The sequence below is a fragment of the Uloborus diversus genome, chromosome 3, assembly GCF_026930045.1.
Source record: "Uloborus diversus isolate 005 chromosome 3, Udiv.v.3.1, whole genome shotgun sequence".
NCBI classification, from domain to species: domain Eukaryota; kingdom Metazoa; phylum Arthropoda; class Arachnida; order Araneae; family Uloboridae; genus Uloborus; species Uloborus diversus.
This window is the reverse complement of record NC_072733.1, coordinates 189,061,079-189,082,683: the sequence shown is the minus strand read 5'-3', so window position 1 is coordinate 189,082,683 and position 21,605 is coordinate 189,061,079. Positions and strand designations below refer to the sequence as shown.

Genomic DNA, 21,605 nt, shown 5'->3' with positions numbered 1-21,605 from the left:
TTATTAATTGTAAATTTATCTTGAACAATATCCAATTTTTTTACAACTACTCGGTATTGGCCGGGTATCTGATTAAAATTTGGCCAAGTATCGAGTACTCGGCAAATTGGCGGAGCAGGCCAAATAGTTACCGAGTACTCGGTACGTCTCTAATATATATATATATATATTAGTATATGGAGGTTGTGAGCTAATAGTAGGGATTGAAGAAGATCCAAAATATTCATACAACTCCCGATTATCCACGGAATAGGGTGCATAGTAATCATAGCTATTCAATAAACTTGAAAGAAATAGATCTCACTTGTTAAGTTAGAATCTGTGCGTTTATCTGTGCGTTAAAATTTTCACTCAAAAATCGACCTTAATTTCCATTTTACTCACCCCCGAATGAATGTTGTTGTTTTTTTTTTTTTTCGACTCGACCACACGTGGATGAGTGCCTAAGAACGTATAGATACGCGAAATATCTATTTTGATGATTCCCGAGTTAATTACAACGAGTTTTCGCGTGACGTTTGTATGTACGTATGTATGTATGTGCGTATGTATGTCGCATAACTCAAGAACGGTATGTCCTAGAAAGTTGAAATTTGGTACGTACACTCCTAGTGGGGTCAAGTTGTTCACCTTCCCTTTTGGTTGCATACGGGTGTTTCTACAGGGGTCTTTCGCCCCTTTTTTGGGGGAAATCTTTGTTAATTTCGATGCAATTATAACAAGTGGTGTTGGTTAGTATAACAACATTGTTCGTCCGACAAATTATAACAATTGGTGTTATAATTTGTCACAAATTATAACAAGTGGTGTTATAATTTGTCGGACACCTGACGATATATCGCCAGTCTTTTGGTCGCCAAGTTTTGTTGCCAACTTGGCGACAAATTTAGCGATTTTTTTTTCAAAAATATGTTTCAATTTGGCTACTGTTGGTGATATTTAGAAAGTAAACTATTGAATCACATTAAAATTGTCAATAATGGGGATATGACATTAAATTGGAGTAAAAGGAAGTCATGTGATGCACACATCAGCTCGTTTTACTAAATCATGCTGTATAGAAGCACCTATCAGGGCTACTAGTACCATCTCTTACCCCAAATTTATTTTCAAAACAAAAACATTTTTGCGATTAGTTATACTAAAAATATTTTGCTTCAGGGTTTTGAACTGTGATAAGGTGTATATATTTTAAACGAACTTCATCCCAGCAGACTCCACAACGCTAGTGTTGGGGACGGCTTAGAAGACAAAAATAATGAATAAACATTTAATTTGTTCATCACAGAGTAAAATCTAAAATGTTTAGTAAGTTAGAGTGTTTATTCTGATAAACAAAATATTTAGAAACGACGCGTCATTTAATCTATTATTTTGCGCGGACATCAAAACTTATGTTTAAAGTAGTTTGAATGGTGATCAAAGAAAAAAAGTTTTGTTGCCAACTTGGCGACAAATTTAGCGATTTTTTTTTCAAAAATATGTTTCAATTTGGCTACTGTTGGTGATATTTAGAGAGTAAACTATTGAATCCCATTAAAATTGTCAATAATGGGGAAATGACATTAAATTGGAGTAAAAGGAAGTCATGTGATGCACACATCAGCTCGTTTTACTAAATCATGTTGTATAGCAGCACCTACCGGGGCTACTAGTACCATCTCTTACCCCAAGAGAGAGAGAGAGGAGGTTACCCCCAAATTTTTAATTTTGCCACTTATATTAAATCTCTTTGCTTCTCACAGCCCCATATGTCGTCGTCAGAAACGGAGCCAATACTTACGCCCGGCGGGCGCTTCGCCTCTTATTCCAAGCGAGAAACTAACGTGAATTCCGAGATACATTCCTCGCGAAAAACTTGTGTTATATCCATTTCGCGAATCCACTGTGAACTGAACGAGTTTTAAGGAAATTTCTAGGTTTTATTTCGATGGAATGGAGTTGTTGTTCTGAACCGCTGTTTGCTAGGTTTGTTCCGCAATTAAATCATTGAAAATTCTTTCTCTAAAAAAGTAGTGCTTACAATAATGCGAAACGAACTACAAATACAATACTTAAAATACACCACCAAGCTCAGTCACACTCAGGTATTCCTGGCTGATGAGTGCTAAAAACAGGGGTGATTGTGAGTTCATCAAAAAATACCTGAAAGTTTTAAAGCGAGAACGGGGGGGGGGGGGGTAATCTTTGGCCCCTATTACTTAAGTGCACCTTTGCCATAGTATTAAATAGTTCTGAGTCAAAATATTGTGTGTACATTTGGTTAAATTTTTAATGGGTTACAAAGTTACTTTTGAGCTGGTGTTATACAAATTATCTTTACATTTGTTCATCTTAAGGGATAGGTGTCCATCTTAAGGCTCTTGCAGGTATATTTGATGAGTATTATATAATTTTAAAAGATTGCGGAGGTAGGGAGATAAAAGCATAACAAAAAAAACACATAATTCCGGTATTTTCGGACATAAAAATACCGGAAATACGTCCGAAAATACCGGAAATTCGGTAAAATACCGGAACACAATCACCCCTGTAAAAATCACGAAACTGCAGTCCTCGGATGGAATAACTGAACTGGTGGTGTATTTTAAGTATTTCTGCCTTAGCCCTAGCTTAGGGCGGTATTTTACTACAAAATACAAATACAATATTTTTACTTCCTTTAAAAAAAAAAAAAGTATTGTAATCGCGAAAAAATTTTCACACAAAAATCGACCTTAATTTTTCCCGAGTTAATTACAACGAGTTTTCTCGTGATGTCTGTATGTGCGTATGTATGTCGCATAACTCAAGAACGGTATGTCCTAGAAAGTTGAAATTTGGTACGCACACTCCTAGTGGGGACTAGCTGTGCGCTTCCCCTTTTGGTTGCATTCGGGTGTTTCTAAAGGGGTCTTTTGCCCTTTTTCGGGGGGAATCATTGCTGATTTCGATGTAAACTGAAGTGGTGTTATAATTTGTCGGATACTTGACTATATATCGCCAGTCTTTTGGTCGCCAAGTTTTTTTATTAGACTTTATTGGTAACTTTAATAGTATTAACTTACATTAGCGCTCGTTTATCACTATATGACGAAGTGATAAAGCATGGGGACAGTGCATCCTCAGAAATATAATATGCATCAATGCTGGATTAGCATATTTAATCTCATTTTTAATTTTAATTACCTCTGTGAATGAAACTTGAAAAATTATACCAAATAATAAAGGAAGGTTCTTGACTCAAGCTTTGCAATGCGAATCGTATGCAACAGAAGATGCTTCCAAGATTTAAAAAAAATTGAAAAGTACGTGAAATTTTTTTGAAACGTGAAAGTCTTTTCTAGAAAAATTCCTGTTTTTGAACTTTCCCTAAGAATATTTTTAGCGGTTAATATAACGCTCACTTCCACTCTTAATACAAATAATGGCTATTAAACTGTCGAAAAATGGAAAAAAAAGGAGGGGGGGGAGGGGGATGCACTGCCTCCAAATCTCCAAACAGGTGTTTGCGATGGGAGAAAACGATGATCATTTTACGAAAAACGAAAGACTCAACAAGAACGGTATCATAAGTATTTTGAGAGTTTTTTTTTTTTTTTTTTTTTTTTTTTTTACAGCGCAATGTCATTTATAGATAAAAATCATTTGAATTGAAATTTCTAATTAAATTCATTTGGTTTCTCACTTTTGCGCCATGTAAGGCACAATCAAAAATGTGAGTTTATTTACCAATTTAGTTGAACAATGTTGCTGATATTACCCGTTCATTTTTACAGTGGTTAAAAGTCGGAAGCGAGCATGTTTAGAAGTAAAACGGGATTTTGGCATCGGTTTTCGACCTGATTGAGAGGATTCCTTTCTAATCGCTCTGTGGCAGGATTGTACACACACAAAAAAAGTTTCAAGAATTGAAAAAAAAAAAAAAAAAAAAGCAAATTCATGGGTTGAACGAATAGGTTGGTTTTGATATTAAAAACTTCATTGTGCAGCCCCCTGGAACAGAAGTGGCACAACTCAAAAATTTGAAAAAGCGTATAAAAAATGTTAATTATTAAAAATATGTGCAATCCACATTATTTGTTCTTTTAAACAGAAATATACAGGGTCATTCCATAGAAATGTCAACCTCAACCTCAGAAAAATTTTTTCCACAAAGCCTTAATTGTGACCTATCATTTCATTCAACATACTTTCTAGTACATAAATCCAATAACAGTTTGCAAAAATTTCATTCGGTGTTTTTCTTCTGGCTCAAAACGTGCGAGGTTGTAGAAAAGGCTTAGCATGTGCAAAAAACATGCGTCTACGTTTTCTTGTGTAATGTAAAAAATTTTGCAAATTTTTAAAAGAACTATGTTCATTCTAAATGAATAGTTGTTGGCCCAATAAAATTGACTGTTCTTTTTGCATGCATTATAAGATAAGTCTTTTAATTAGTTTGGTTATTCCACTGAAAATATTTACGTTACGTTAGTCACGAAAATGTACTATTTTCTGCTTAAAAACTAAACCAAATGATTGAACCAAACAGCACTTTTTATTTTCTTACATTTGTGTCATATCTACTTAAAAAGTGCAAAATATTCTTTTTAGTATCAGTAGATGTAAAATAATTAGTGTGACTAACGTAACATTTGAGCTGTGACTAACGTAACGGTTTGCATGTGATTAACGTAACATTTTAAAAATGACTGCTAATATTTAAAATGTATTTAATTTAATGTAAATTTTCATGAAAAATTTTGAATATGTAGGCATTCTATATTGATTAAAAAAATAAAGGATGAAAAATTAGAAAAATACTTTTTTAAAGGTCTTTATGAAGATACTTCCAATTTAAAGAATTATTAAAAAAGATAAAAAAGTGAGTAAAGCAAAATGAGTACTCTGCTGAATGTGCATTCAACACAAGAATCCAAGCTTAAGAACTTAGATAATAGAAATACAGTCTTAACAATGAAGAACGTCTCTATTTTTTAGAAAATACATCTCCACCTATTATTAAAATGAAGTAACGGCTGTTCGTTGGAAAACATTTGAAGATGTTACATGATACAGTGACAATAAGCGCTGCTGTCATATATTTCAGAAAATGCAAGAATGATCATTTAGAAATTCAAACATTTGCGGTGATATCTGGAATTAAATGCATTCTGATAAAACGTTCGAATATTTTTTTTTCAATATTACATTTTAATTCAAAAGGATGTACAACACTATTCGTTCGATGAATCAGTAAACCTTAAAAAATAATATGCCATTGAAAAGTACTACGGAGTTATCGTTATAACTAGTATATCAGCAGAATACTAGAATTCAGTGAAACTACCAACTTGCAAAAAGTTAATTTTTTAAAAGAGAGATATTTAGGATTTAATTAGACCAAGAATGATGTTATTCAGTTTGTAAAGGCAGTTTTTTTTTTTATTATATTTTTTTTTTCGCACATTCAAATTGAGTTAATTGAACTGAATCCTTCCATTCAATTTCTTACACTAATATAGAAAAAAAGTAAAGAAAAAACCATAATACAACACAAAGAAGGTTCCTAAAAAAGTGTAAAAGTAATATAAGAGCAAGAAATTAATTATAAAAAGTTTTTTATATGCATTCATTGCTTGTTATTCGATGGTTACGTTAGTCACACACAGTTTTTCGGAAAAGTACCATTTAGGGCCAAAAAAGATTCGTCTGTAACAAATCGTTTATTTTGCTTCAAATTCTTGGCAGAAATAAAAAATAGTCACCTTGTAAATTTTAGATCTGCATATTAAACCAAAACACATTTATTTTTACTCCCGGTGTAAGTAAAAAGAGTTTGAAAATCAGCTGCGAATGTTACGTTAGTCACTATGGAATGACCCTACACCAAACTTTTAAACTCATTTGAAAAATTAACCTGTACATTTTTTTTTAAACACCAAACATTAACCCGATTATTCTAATCATCATTCAATGGTTCAGTTTGAATAAAATGTGATTTTTGCAAAGAGTTCTATGATTTTTTTTGGCACAAAGGCTCCCCCCCCCCTTAGAAAAACCATTTAACTTCTTTAAACATTTAGATATTTTTCCCGTTTAAATTCATGAGCATAGTTCATTTTGCAACACATTTCTCACATGGTTCAAATTTACCCCTAAGTGGCAGGATAACAATTAATTTAAATGGCTTTTGTGTCTATTATTTTTCAAAATTGAACAATTGAAAACTACTTTGGGAACTTTTCTAGTTTTAGATCTATTGGTAAAAAACAAGACTTAAAAAACATGAGTGAGACAGGTAAAAATAGAGAAATTCTGGACCCAATTTAACTTTAATAACGTAACGTCTTTATTTTTAAGACTATACAGGCAATTTTTAACTGGATGAGAATGATTTTGTAAAGTTTAATACTTTGTATCCTTAGAAAACTACCTACAAGTGACTTAAAAGCAGGGCTGCGGAGTCGGAGGGAAAATGGGCGACTCCGACTCCGGCTTTTTTCTTTTTTTTTTAAATTTTTCTCCCTCATGAGGAAGGGGGAAAAATCCTAAACAGAGTAATATTTTAATGAAATTTTTGTATCGTGTTTTATTGCAACCCTAAGATGCATACAACGTTGGAAATTCAATTTGAAATTGTAATTTTTGCGATTTTTAAAGTGAGATTACTCAAAAAGCCCATTTTTTGAAAGAATGAGAAGGACTAATTTGCTTTCTTTTTAATGGTTAACAAACTAATGTTGATAAAATGTTGAAAATTCAATTTTTGAAAGCTGTAATTTTAGAAAATCAGCGGGGGGGGGGGGATGTGGACGCCCCAAGTTAGTTTAAGAGTTGACAAAAAATATGAATACTAAAATTCTGAAAATTTTCTCCAGCAAATCTTAAATTATATTTCCTCTATAAAGTTTCAAGTTTATAGAATAGTGTTGAGATTTAAAAAAAAATTGTGAAAATTTATTGGATGTTTTGAATTAGTGCTTTCGGGCGCCAAAACTTATTTGACTTTGTTGCGCTCCCTCAGAAATTTCCACCCAAACTACGGTCCTAACTTGCCCCAGAGATACATTTCTTTTACAATTTAACAACTAAAGTAAAAAAAAAAAATATTTGAAAGGTATTACTTTTAGTTCAAAAACTGCTTCTACTTACAAAATATTAGGGAACTTTGCTGACAGTTGCTATTAGTTAAAGAAAGTTATAATAACAAGCAAACTAGCGGGTCGGCGTAGGTAGCTCTTACAAAAAGTGAAAGTTCGAAAAATAAAGAAGCCAGCGAGTTGCCAACGGGAGCTATTGTTTTATTAGTAAACTTCCATACATAAATCGAACCAATTCGCAGCCAGTTTTTGAAGTGACAACTTTAAAAACTGTTTATGGGAGGGTAAACCGATTTGTGACATAACGCGCGTAACGGTGCAACTCTCGTCTGGCCTTCCTTTCGTCTCGATTCCTTTCGTCTCGATTCCTTTCGTTCGCGCATACGACAGAAGCGCGCATGGTCGGGGAAATTTAGTTTCTTTATTCTTTGGGTCAGTTTTAAACGTTAAGTGATAATAAAAAAAGTATTGAAACTAACATAAGATGGATGATCGTCGCAACATAACGCAATATCATAACGAAAGTTGAGTTTAATAATACAATATAATACCAATAACATTGTAAACAATATATATGCAAAACAGCATTTAATCTTCAAATTTATTTTCAAAACAAAAACATTTTTGCGATTAGTTATACTAAAAATATTTTGCTTCAGGGTTTTGAACTGTGATAAGGTGTACATATTTTAAACGAACTTCATCCCCGCAGACTCTGCAACGCTAGTGTTGGGGACTGCTTAGAAGACAAAAATAATGAATAAACATTTAATTTGTTCATCACAGAGTAAAATCTAAAATGTTTCGTAAGTTAGAGTGTTTTTTATGATAAACGAAATATATATTTAGAAACGACACGTCATTTAATCTATTTGCGCCGACATCAAAACTTATGTTTAAAAGTCGACTGAATGGTGATCAAAGAATAAAATTATTTTTCATTTAGAGCAATTTTAAAGTCGGCTCTATTTTGTTTTTCCAAAAAATTTTTTAATAAAAATCTAACCAGCCTAGCACTTTTCTCTCCTCTCACATATTTAAACGTTCAGTATTTATTTACAAATCATTATTTTAGGGCCATTGATCAAAGTATCGTTGTGTTTATTTCAAATTAAAAGAGGAATATCACTTTTTTCAATTAATTGTTAAAGCCTTTACGCTCATAGTCTCGATCATATTGATTCGGTCTCTCAGCACTGTAATATTCTTTTATTATGGGAAACATGACTTGAAAATGATGATACTAAAATTATTCCATCTTTTAAATGTATTGTGCAGTTAAAGCGTCAAAATATAAGAGCAGGAGGCGTAGCAGTTTATCAGAATGATCTTGAGTGCATGAAAATTGTCATTCCAAATATAGGATTATATGTTAATAATGCTACAAGCTTTAATACGGATACACAAAACGATATTGGTGAAATGTGCATAGTGGAATGACTCAATGAAGCAAAGCAACAAATTATTATTGCCTATATATATATATATATATATATATATATATATATATATATATATATATATATATATACACAAAAGAATTTCAAGTATTATTTAATTTATTCATAAACAGCTTTTAAATTATACACAAGAAGGTTCTGCTTTGGTTATTGAAGATTATTATACAATTCCTTTAATTTTAACCGGAGATTTTAATGTTAATTTTGCTTTTGATCGAGCTAAAAATTTAGTATCGCTTCTACAATCCAAATTACAATTAAAAAATAATTAATAAGTCAGAAGAAGCCACTATAAGTCATGCAATTGTGCTTGATGCAGTCTTTGCAAGATCTTTAGATAAAAATAATTTCGTTGCTTATTATGGCTACCATAAGTCAATCATTACTCTCATAGGATTAAATAATGATAATAATTTAATCCCATGAAAGTTATCACTTCTGCCGAGCGTCCCGTGATTTTTTACTTCCTTTTACAAAAAAGGAAGTATTGTATTCGCGAAAAAAATTTCACTCAAAATCGACATTAATTTCCTTTTTACACCCCCCCCCCCCCCCCGAATGAATACTGAGTTTTTTTTCACTCGACCACACGTGGATAAGTGTCTAAGAACGGATAGACACGCGAAATATCCATTTTGACGATTCCCAAGTTTATTAAAACGAGTTTTCTCGTGACGTCTGTATGTACGTATGTATGTGCGTATTTATGTCGCATAACTCAAGAACGGTATGGTCTATAAAGTTGAAATTTGGTACGTAGACTCCTAGTGGGGTTAAATTGTGCACCTTACCTTTTGATTGCATTCGGGTGTTTCTAAAGGGGTCTTTTTTCCCTTTTTTGGGGGAAATCATTCTTAATTTTATATAAACTCAAGTGGTGTTATAATTTGGCGGACACCTGGCGATACATCGCCAGTATTTTGATCGCCAAGTTTTGTCTTAACAAAAAAACAAGCCAACTTTGTGACTTTTTTTTAAAATCTGATTTCAATTTGGCCATTGTTGGTGACATTTAGAGAGTAAACTATTGAATCACATTAAAATTGCCAGTAATGGGGAAATGACAATAAATTGGAGTAAAAGGAAGTTATTTGATGCACACATCAGCTCGTTTTTTTTCTCTTTTTTTTTTAATGTAAAGAGAGTTAGTGAAAATTGAGAAAAAGAGAAGTCCGGAATCGGAGTCAGCATGTTTTCCAACGACTCTGACTCCGGCTCTTTTACACCAAAATCAGTCCGATTCTGACTCCAGAGCCCTGCTTAAAAGCAGACTCTCGGCTCTTTACGATGTACTACTACAAATGTTAACGATTAGTGCTAATGAATGTAGTACATCGTAAAGAACCGAGGTCCATTTTTTTCAATGCTACGAATAGAAAAATACGTTCATGAATTTCCCTGAACTGCAAGAGCATCTTCAAAAATTCGGCAACAACCCCCCGTCGGCGTCGAATTGCATCCTTACTTAATCGCCACTTGACGTTTCTGTCTTTTGGTTTGAGTGAATATACGGTAAATGACTTTCTTTCGTTCCCAAAGAAAATTTTTCTGTTTAGTTTAACATTCATTATTTTACTGGTTGTCGTTATTTCTGTATTTGAAAAGATGAGATAAAAAAGGCCAGATGACGTTATAACTTTTTTGAGTTTTATAGGCAGCAGGGAAAAATATGCCTTCAGGGGGCTACAGAACTTTATTTAAAACTGCCAGAGGAGTCACGCCAGAAAATTCACATATCTTTACTAATAATAAATCTGAAAGTCTGTCTGGATCTCTATCTGTCTGGATCTCTGTGACGCGCACAGCGCCTAGACCGTTCGGCCGATTTTCATGAAATTTGGCAAAGTTAGTTTGCAACATGGGGGTGTCCACCTTGAAGTGATTTTTCAAAAAATCCGATTTTGTGCTTTTTCTATTCCTATTTTAGGAAAATGTTACCGAGCAAATTATCATAACGTGGAACCGTAACATTGATGAACATAGCAAATTGGCGAGAAATTCGTCATCCATTATTGGTAAATATACAGGCGAACCAAATGACCTTTTCATTTTCAACTACGGGCAAAGCCGTGCGGATACCACATTATGCGTTCTTTTTACCAGAACTTAAAACGTAATCTGTGATGCTTACACACAATAAATATTGCATTGTAGAAACGTACATTTAGGTAACGATAAATTTGAAAATATATTCTTACCAGGGGAAATATTGAAACGACTGGCACAAGCACGCTTTGTAACAGTGTAAAGATAATTGATGCAATATTATTTGAATTTCGCTTAACCCCATTAGCTTGCTTTTAACTTTAGTCTGTATTACGCTGGTTATTCGCGGTCAAGGACATCTTTTAGCAATTTTAATGCTAAATGAGTCTTTTAATTTCTCCAGGTGAGGGTGACATAATTATTATGGTATGTGAAAATGAATTTTATTTTGTATGTTAATAAATGTTTGTACAATACTTTTTGATAAAATATGTTTTGATGTTTATTTAGGTATTGTGCCAGGTTATTTCAAAAAGAACCTTGAACGTGTTTGTATAAAAAGTAGAAAAAAGGCAAGCCAGGGGAGTATACATTTATAACTATTTACAGCTTTTATAATTTTCTCCTCATTACATTTGGGAAAGATCTGTTTGAAGTACAAAAACCATTACCATTTTTGCCCGTAGACTTCACAGTTTTTTTTCTTTTTATCAAACTCAATTTAATGTTTTTGAAATTTTCTTACTATAATTTGCCTGGAACTTCTGTTTAGCGGGGGTCAGAGGTCAAGCGCGGGGAATAGTTGTTTGGGGACGGTTTACGATACGTGACACAACTTTTGACAAAAACTAAAATCACCACTGATTTAAGATCTAGTGGACAAAATTGTTTGTTACTTTTCCGATCACAAACCATGCTGCAGGAGCAGGGGCGTAAACTGGGTAGGATGGGAGAAGGGGCACGTGTTGGCCCGTGTCCGAACCTAAAGAGGGCCCGAGATTTTTAAAATGAGGGGCAAAATATATGTAGGGATGTAGGGGTTCCGATGGGAGGTCACGGAAGGTCACTGTGACCTTCCAAAAATCAAATTTTGTCCGAAGAATTAGCAAAATTATCCTTATTCGGCAAAATTTGGAGTTCCATTTTGCAAACCCTAGAAAGGTTCGTGGTACCCCCCTGGTTGCATATGTGAAATGTTTATTACTTCATTTAAAAGCATTTTTTATGGTAGCATGTTTATAAAACAGATGAGTATTAACGTTAAGTTTTACTGCATTTAGTAGTAACATAAAAAATTTACATTTGTTTCAAAATATTAAGAAATTGTAAAATGCAAATGTTTCAAATAGGAAATATAACGCAATGAAATAGTAAATTGACTTTTATTAAGAAATGTAACGTTGAAATAAAATTGAGTTTGCTATAACATTAAAATAAATTTAAAGTCATTTTTTTTTTTTTTTGGTGACAAGCGGAAGCTGCTGCCCATAAAAACTTTATACAGGCAAATCAGAGATTTAAATGTTGCCATCTTAACTCAGCAGAAAGGCATTTTTAATTTGTTGACTTTGAATTGCAACTTGGGATTCAGAAAAAGAGTGCGTAACCTTGTTTTACCTAAGCGTGTTTTTTTTTTTAATTTATTCCTGACCAGCTCGTGACACATTATTTGCTTTTAACTAATTTCTTCTTATTATTATTACATGTATTTATTTTTAAATATTTTTATCATGACAAAAATAACCCTTTCTTTTTAGATTAGTAGCAATATTATAATACAATTACGTCCACAGCTATTTTATTTTGTTAAAATTGATTAAATAAACTTAAAAAAATGCCCAAAAATTGTTGCACGGAAGTGTAAGTAATAGTTTTTTTTTTTTTTTGAGAAATTGTTAAATTATAATTAAAATAAATTATATTATGGTTCTCCTAAATGATTAGTTTAAAAGAATTTCCTTCATTTGAATATGTAAATAATAATACTAAAAATGTATGTAATAGTTCTATTACGTCATCGTAATAATTGTATGTATTAAACATATAGAAAATCGGTGGATTTTCATTTTGCCCAATTTCATGTGCCGCACCGGACTTTTTTACTGAAAAGTGAACAAAATAAGAGCACTACCGTTGTACCACAAACAATTGAGCACTTGGAAGTTAACATTCAATGCGTTATTGCCGACATACAACACAGCCTGATTTACTGACAAAAGTGTGTAAATATTGGACCTTTAGAAGACGCGTGTCACGGTGGCCACATCAGCCACATGCCTAAATCATTTTCAAACTTCAATGCCATAAAATTATCTGCCAAATGAAGTCAATTTTCAGGATGATAATAAATGTCGTTTTCTTTGTTTCATTTCTGCTTAAAACTATCTGCCTCGTACAAAAAACACACACATATATATATATATATATATATATATATATATATATATATATATATATATATATATATATATTGGTCCCTCAATTTTTAAGGTAAATACGGAGTCCGTCATATTACCTTCCCCGTATTTGGAAGGGTATGGTTAGTTGTAGGGATACGGTGGTCGGGCTGCCACCGAACTCTGCTACTAAAAAGAGTTGCTTTAGTAGTCCGTAATGTAAAAAATAGTCTTCAAACTAGTCGCGTGGTGCAGGATATAGTTTTAAAAAGTAATAATTTTTTTTAAAAAATTAACAGCATTTATGTTATAATAATGCAACGATTTCCAGCAAATGTCGAAATTCACAAAATAAATTAAACAAACTAGATTTAAAATTTATTAGAACCAATTATTTTCATTATTTCGTGATTTAAACTAATCACTTGCGCAACCCTAATTTTTAACTTGGGGAGGGAGGGGGTATACAGGCTAAATATATGAACTAGCATTGACAATATGGTTTAAATTAAATCCAATTGTTCCCTGAAACAAATTATAATTACTTTCGTAAACCTAATATTGGAGTTAGATGGGAGGATTGAGGATTGATATGGATTTATTTCCATTGCGTATCTCTTGGATGTGTTGCTAACAGGGCTGTGGAGTCGGAGTCGAACTGATTCTGGGGTAAAGGAGTCGGAGTCGTTCGAAAACATGCCGACTCCGGCTCCGGGTTTTTTTATTTCTTTAATTTTCACTGACTCTCCTTGCATTTTTTAAAAAACGGACTAATTAATTTGATTACATGCTACTAATAAGAAAATGCTTGTCATTGTGGCAACCATCTGGCTTGATTGTTTATCGAGCTTTCTGTAACAGCTACCTACGCCGCCGCTGTCTCCTAGTTTGCTTATTTTTTAACTTTATTTAAGTGATAGCAACTGTCAGCAAACAGTTTTGTTGCCTAACATTTCATAAGTAATCACTTTCAGATAATACTAATAATATATTTTTTACCTTGATCTCAGTTATAAAATAGTAAAATGAATGTATGAATCGCTTGAGCAAGTCGGGAAACTTCTGAGGGTGCTCAGTAAATTCAAATATGTGTTGGCTTGCGCCAAAAGCGCAAATCCAAAAAATCCGATGAAATATAATTTTTTTTTTTTTTTTTTTAAGAAAGCTTGGTTATCACTAAAAAGTTCAAAATAAAATCAGTACATGATTTCTTGGTTACAACACTCAATAATTGTAGTTAATCCTAAAATCTACTAATTAAGGTTATCACTAAAAAGTTCAAAATAAAATCAGTACATGATTTCTTGGTTGCAACACTCAATAATTGTAGTTAATCCTAAAATCTACTAATTAAGGTTAATTCTAAAGCTGCCAATAAAATTAAAATTAAAAATTGAGTCAAGAAATGTAGCTATAGTAAAAGCTATTCGTACAAAGCTGTATACAGCCGCATTTTGGGTGAAATTTGCTCCAGACGTACATGTACCCGACCTTTCCCCGCAATATAGTGAAATACTTTCGTTGAAATTTTAAGATGAAATTTAAGATTTAGGGGGATATTATTGGGGGAATTTTTTAGAATTAAAAGCATTTCAATTTTTATAAACTTTTGAGATTAAGTTGAGGTGGTACCCATCAGATGGGTGTCACCCAGGAGGAGGGGAAGACCGCCCACTGTCAAGAAAAGTTTTTTGACTAAGCAAAAAAAAAAAAAAAAAAAAAACCCTCAAGTTACAGCTTTCAAAAATTTGAAAGCACAGGATTTGATCAACATCTGTTAGTTACACATTAAAGGGGAGCAAATTAATCCTATTCAATTTTTTTTAAATGGGATTTTTAAGTAATCTCACTTTAGAAATCGCAACTATTGGATAATTTGATTTTCAAATTGAATTTCTAACGTTGTATATATCTTAGGCTTACTATAAAATACAACGCTAAAATTTCATAAAAAGGAACTAATATTTCAATCTCTGTTTAGGGGTTTTCCCCCCTTCCCATGAGGAAGGGGAATTTGGGAAAAAAATAATAAATAATAAAAAAGCCGGAGTCGGAGTCGGACGTTTCAAAATCCAGGAGTCGGAGTCTACAATTTTTCTTCCAACTCCGCAGCCCTGGTTACTAACACAAAACTTTATACTTCTCTTAACAGAGATGACAATCTTTCAGGATTGAGGTTAAAATGAATAGTCGGTGAATCACATTGTATGTTCATTGTGCACTCCTGTCGCACGTAGCAGTTAAATTACTTTTACCCAAATTTGAACTTTACAAAATTAGATTACTTTTTCGAAACTCATGAAACTAATGTACAGCTGTCAACGAACCCTACTTCTATATCAATGGATTTTTGCCATAGTCTACCAGCGTGAAACTCAACTTAAGCTTTCACCAGACAAACGTTTTTACTCTCTCCTGCAAAGTAGAGATAACGCGACTTACGTTAGTATGAATTTAAGGTACATAATTATTAACTTTAACAATTACTTCTAATTATTAAATAAATAATAATGTTGTTATACTTGAAAATGAAAAAAAAAAAAAAAAAACCACTGACCTGTTGAATACGATCCTACGAAATCAGTTATGTTTGCAATCACAAGTAAAATTCAGGCGAGCTCGGACTGCTTGCATTATTGCTGGACAAACCTGATGACAACGATCCAGAACAGTCTCTATTACTAGACATTGACAACTGTTGCTTCAGTTGCTGTTTGTAATAGTCTCTTTCTTGATAAGCTCTCTCTTTTTCTTGTCTTTCAACTTCTTTCTGCTGTAGGATCCTCTCCAGCTCCGTTTTGAGCCACCGGTTCGTCCTCTCTAATTCACATTTCAGTGCAATTCGTTTAGTTCTGCAGTTCTGTGCATATCCGCGGTTTTTCAAAGTTCGGCGTTTTTGCTTAATTCTTTGTATGACATCACGTGGGTAGCCGTGCAACCTTCGATTTAAATCTCGAACAGAAAGAGATATAAGAGAACTTTCATCAAGAAGTTGATCAGGATTCATTGACTGCTGTTTCTCGTTTCGACCAGATCGACAAGGGATGTCCTCCATTGAGTCACCATCATCACTGGCTGAGAAGAAACCTGAAGACGATGAAGGTGGACCAGTTTCTACGCAGTATCCAGATAACTTTGACTGCTGCTGCTGTTGAATGGCATTGTCTTCAACAGTGGTCAATACGTCTCCATATGCTCCATTACGACGCATGAGCCAGTTCTCCATCTCTGAACTTAAATCTATAGGTTGCGCACCTGAGAGCCACATCTGCATACTTTCATCTAACAGGTGAGAGGTTCTTCCACTTTGTTGCATAACTGGATGAATATCAGTGGGTACTGCAGCGAGTCCAGAAGGTGGTGAGGGTGAAAATCCCTGACAGTCAGGCGAAAATCCGCCCGTACCATTACCTGTGAAGACGACTGCGCGCCTGCTTGGCACAGATCCCAACATTTCTACACCTTGGAACTGCAATTGGTGTTGAATTTGCTGTTCTGTAGTCGTCACTGGCTGGTTTCTGTCTGACCGTTGCTGATTTATCTGCTCTTCAGCATATCTGGGATCTTGACAACAAGGGATGCTGTTGGGCAACGGGTGGTCCAATTCCCTTTTCGGACTCTCGATGATCGAGTTCAAGTCAAAATCCTGCTCCATGGGGAGAGAAGACAGCTTCAGAACCATGAGAATGGCAAAAGTATTTTTCCCATATGAGTTTCGGAAAAGAACAAAACACACCGCTATCAACTCAGAGCAGAAGAATTAAAACGAATGAGACAAAAAACGGTACGCACAGCCGCGTCTGCTAGACCGACCTTGGCTCGGATTCCGATCCAAAATAATCCTCTATAATAAGAGAACTCTGAACTGTCTCTGCGACCGCAGAACAGATTGTTTCCAGTACTGCGCGCTCTCTTATCTGTCCTCCCGGAGAAAGTATTTTGTCGTGGAAAAAACCTCCCAAAACACGTGTTCTACACTCCCGACACTAATCACGCTCCTGTTGACTCCGCGAGAGCGACCAGAGAAAGTTCCTTTGGAAACATTTATCCGCCGCTTCCTATTTATGACGTTCTGGAGGTGGGTGACGTCACGGAAGATCTCCGTCCAATAGGACGCACTCCTGACATTACTGACGGAACTTCCGAACCAATTTAGATGCTAGTTTATTTCGTTCGGGAGCGCGACGCGGGACGACGTCAGGTAGGGTTCCCGATCAATCTTTCTCTTCCTCTTCCTATCTGAAGAGGAGTTTTCAGCGCGCTTTGAACCGCTCTTTTTTAGAAGAACAATTTGAGCGTGTTTGGCGAGCTTACATTCATTTTATGCCAGGATTGAACAATTTACACTGAAGTTATTTTCGTAAATTTTTGCATCCACACACTTTGGAAGCCTTCCGTTCCAAATGTGAAAAGAAACGCGCCAAAACTTTCACCTTGCATATATATAAAACTTAAACAAAGCCGTTGAAGTAACAGTTTCCTATAGATACAGTTCCGTATGAGGTAAACCGTTTGGTTTACTTCAGTCTGTGAACAGATATGAAACTTGCACAGATTGAAGTAAACCAAACCTTATTAAATATAACGATGGGGATTTTCACTTGTGTCCACGATGGGGGGGGGGGGGAGTTCATGGCACTGAGTGCATCATTTTTAAAGGGAGGAAAATTATAGTTTGTTCCTGACCTGTTTTTTTTTTTGGGGGGGGGGGCATGTTTTGTTTTTGGACGAATATACGACAGGTGAGCTATCGCCCTTGGGAACATGGCACTCCTGACACTTTAATGTTGTTTAAATTTCCTTCCTGGGAGGTATTTTATAAAAAAAAAAATGCACTTGTTTGAGTATAAATTAGTCAAACGAAAGAATCCTATAAGTTTGATATTTGTTATACTAAATAGAAAATTGATTAAGTTCCCAGTGCTGTAGGAGACTTTCTCTGTGAAATGAAATAACCCATGAGACGGAAGAACAGCTTTTATGATATAAAATGTGAGAACTTTTCACACCAGCAAGAGAGAAAAAAAACAAAGCCATTTTCCTGGAAAATATACAACGAACGAAAAGATACTCAATGATTCATTGAAGATTGTGAATTTCCATAGCTGTACACACACGCTCATACAGGGTGCGACAAAAGTTTCATGATTTTAAAAGCCAGGAAGTAAAGCCAAATAAGATAAGTATTTGATAAGGTAATTTGTTTTAGTCGCCATAGTGAGCGTGTAGAAATAGAGTGCACGCAAATTTTAAAAATGTGGATGTTAAAAATCATTTTGGATGAATTGGCTGAGCAATTTTGCAACATTCGACCCTACTATTGGCAACAGAAACTTAGATCATGTAGAGGCAAACTCAAATGATAATACAGTACTGGAGTACTGTAAAGGACAGATTGGAGTTTCTAATGAATGTCTCTTTAAAGTGAGAGCTGAAATAAGAAAAGTTATTCTAAAACTTTTACCTGACACGGCGACATGGTCAAACCTATCAGCATTCACTCTCTACTGTAGTTAATCAAATGCGAATGCCATTGATATAATGACTCACGTAACTGAAGAGACTATTGCAATTCTCAGTGGAAGATTGAATGTAGCAATGTGCAAATCAATAGACATAATTTTTGATCAAAACTTGAAGTATTTGAGCAAAGAATAAGAAAGACCCTCATAAAAAAGCAACCCTCTCTTGAAAGGTGATGTAATTAGCGGGGGAACTTTTTCCTAAGTGTTTACATTTATTTAATCTTTGTAAAAATAAATGCAGTGGAGCCATAGCGCTCGTTTTCATCAAGCGCATATTTTTGCACAAAAATCCCTTTGCGTATACGGGCAGTGAGCCGAAGACACATTAAACTGTGTGAGAGCGTACTTTTCTGTTTTCTAAACAATAGCTGCTACTTAGATATTTCCTTTGTGATATTCAACACTTTGCGTACTGAATGCGCAAAAAAAGTAATTAAAGCAGCCGTGACGTAACCAAAGGGATGGTCGATGGGGTCTGCACCCCGTTTGAAATGAGCAAGGAAATTAAAAAATAAAAATTTCCATTTCTACACACATAGTTTCCCTACTCCTATCATTCCGAGATAAAATCCTGGCAAACTCACTAAAAAGAGTCCTTTCTAAAAAAATAAATAGTTAAAAAAAAAAACTTTTTATTTGACTTAGAGCTTTTAGAAGAATAAAACTAATACCGCTGGATTGGCTTCTAACAATCCTGAACTCCTACAGGCTTAAAAACCCTGGTCATGACCCGACCCTGGTTGGCACCCCAGTTTAATAACGTATAAAGTTTCGTTTTAAAATTTGCGTTCAAACTCGAAAGTAGACTGAATTTAAAGTAACTTTTTTTTGGTCATACAGCATCATAGTATTTTCCATATAGTTTAAATAGTAATTCATTGTTTCTCGGATAGCACACAGGGAACACCCAGGATACTCGAATGCTCCCAGATAGACCAGATATCACTCGGATAACATCCAGTGAGAAGTCACGAGGAATCAGTGCGACCTCCCAAAAATTTCCTTATTCAGCAAATTTTGTCTGAATATTTGGCAAATTTGAAGAAAAATTTTCAATTTTTGATGTCTCTTTTCACTAAATGTACGCACACTCGCATTTTTTCGTTCGGTAAAATTTAGAGTTCCATTCGGCAAATTCAGAATTTCTGCACTTCTAAAAACTTGATAGGACATGAGTTTATGATAAGTTTAAATAAAACAAGCAAACAACGAGATTTAAAAGAAGCTCAAAATAGGAATCTGACGTTATTAATTTTTGAACTGTGGATATTTTTTTAGTATCTATTGTGTAATTAAAATTAAAAATCAGGTTTTTTTTCCTCCTCTCAGCAGTCAAAGTTAAGAGAAGTTGAAAGCTACTGTTGCTTGACATAACTTCCGTTACAATCGTTTCGAGAATTTAACTAATATGCCGTGGGCTGGTAAACAACACTATCTGCAGAAATGAACTCTCGAGGTATTTGAAGAAATGCATTTTGTATTCAATACTAGCAAAGGGAAAATGTTGGAATTAGACATTTTTTTCGGGGTATTTTTCAGCGGAAACCATATAAGCAAGCTTGTACAATAAAGCTAACGAGCAATAGATGGTAAAAATGAAAAAAATATGAAAAATGAAAAGTTACTGCTCTTTACCTGCTCACAGCAGTAATAACCTTCTTAATTTTTGTGCTGCCAAAAGGATCAGTAGTTCCACTTTACAGTGCAATTCGTCAAAAACCGTATTGTTTTCTTGCATTACATAAAAATGTTCTGCAAATTAACTGTTTTACATTGAAATACTCGTGTGTACTTCCCAAAAATGTTTCAAATTATAAAGAAGTCGGTTCGAACTTCATTGATTTTAAAGATTTCGATTGAATAATTCATGAATACTCTTTTCGAGACCACTTGTTACAACTTTGTTTTTGCTGTTCATCTAAACACCATTTCTAACCTTGCATAAAGAGAATAAAATTATTTGTAACGTTCAAGGATAAAATGCCAACTATAAAATTTCTTTGGAAAAAGCACTTCGCATTTTTTTGAATGACATGAATAGTTTTTTTTTTTGCTAAATTGGTTCTATGTGCTTAATTGTTCCTTCAAAGCTTTTAAGGAATACAAAAATAAGTTATTGAAGTTCTTCACAAAACAAGTATATTCTCACACGTTTTATTTAGCTTGACACACATTTGCAACACAAGAGAAGGAAATAGCACCCAGGGTGCCGACAAGAATCGAACCCACGACCTCCGGCTTAGATGACGAAGCTTTCACCACAGGGCCAAGGAGGCCCCTATATTTGTATATAAATATGCATTTTCAGTTTCAATGCATTTCCAAACAAGAAGTGGTTGGATAGAGTTAACGCAGTCGTTTGTTTTCACTAATGTGTCGACAAAGCAAACTACTGTCCTCCTCTGAGAAGTTGAGCTATGGCCTTGATTAAGTCCATTTCTTTCAAGGGAGAGCAATCAGTAAGAAGAGGAATTGTTAGGCGCAGAGTTGGGCAACCATGGTAAGCCTTTTATTGGCGAGAAAATATTGTACCGCTTGCTAGTTCCTACCGGAATTATATTGTTCGCCAAATGGGCAATAAGACTGCAAACTAAATCCGCAACTTCTTAGGCCGTTTTTCCTCCTCCCCTCCCTATATCAACAAATGGAATCGTTTATCGGTCGGGCAGCGGAGCTCAACTTGCTAGAGGTGGACAGTGAGCAATTTTCTGTGAAAAAAAGAAAAAAAAAAACTTTAGACAAAATGTAGTTAGAGCTGAATTTCGCGACTAAGAAATTTACTTTGTGAGTCTTTTATGAACTGCTATACATGCGAAGTATTTTTTGGCTTTGTGTCTAAACCATAACCGCAACTTTTAAGCATTTATGAAATCCTTGTCTTACAGTCTCATTTTGAGAAAAGGTTGGTGATGGATGCTGCTTGAAATATTCTGCGGTCGATTGAAAGCGGATTGGTTTAAAGGTATTTGATTTATATATATTTTGTTCTTATGACTGTTTTCTTGTTCTATTCACATGTTTTAGTGTTTATCAATGGGGTGAGGCACATATACGGAAATGGTTTTTCAGAAAATAGCATGTAATGAAGAAACCCTACATAGTTATATTTGTTATTTAGCTTTGTCTGCCTTTGACGATTTCCCCTTATTATATTATAAGCATTGTTATAAAATG

The 21,605-nt window shown here is 34.3% G+C and overlaps 1 protein-coding gene across 1 annotated transcript in view; it reads right to left on the bottom strand.

Annotated features, from left to right (window-relative positions):
- Positions 1-16,900, bottom strand: part of LOC129218461 (uncharacterized) — a 45,641-nt gene extending 28,741 nt beyond the window's left edge. Inside the window, exon 1 of the mRNA XM_054852736.1 lies at positions 15,464-16,900. Within this exon, the coding sequence (XP_054708711.1) occupies positions 15,503-16,588 (1,086 nt within the window). The 5' untranslated portion in view covers positions 16,589-16,900 and the 3' untranslated portion in view covers positions 15,464-15,502. The remainder of the gene's footprint in view (positions 1-15,463) is intronic.
- Between the last annotated feature and the right edge of the window lie 4,705 nt (positions 16,901-21,605).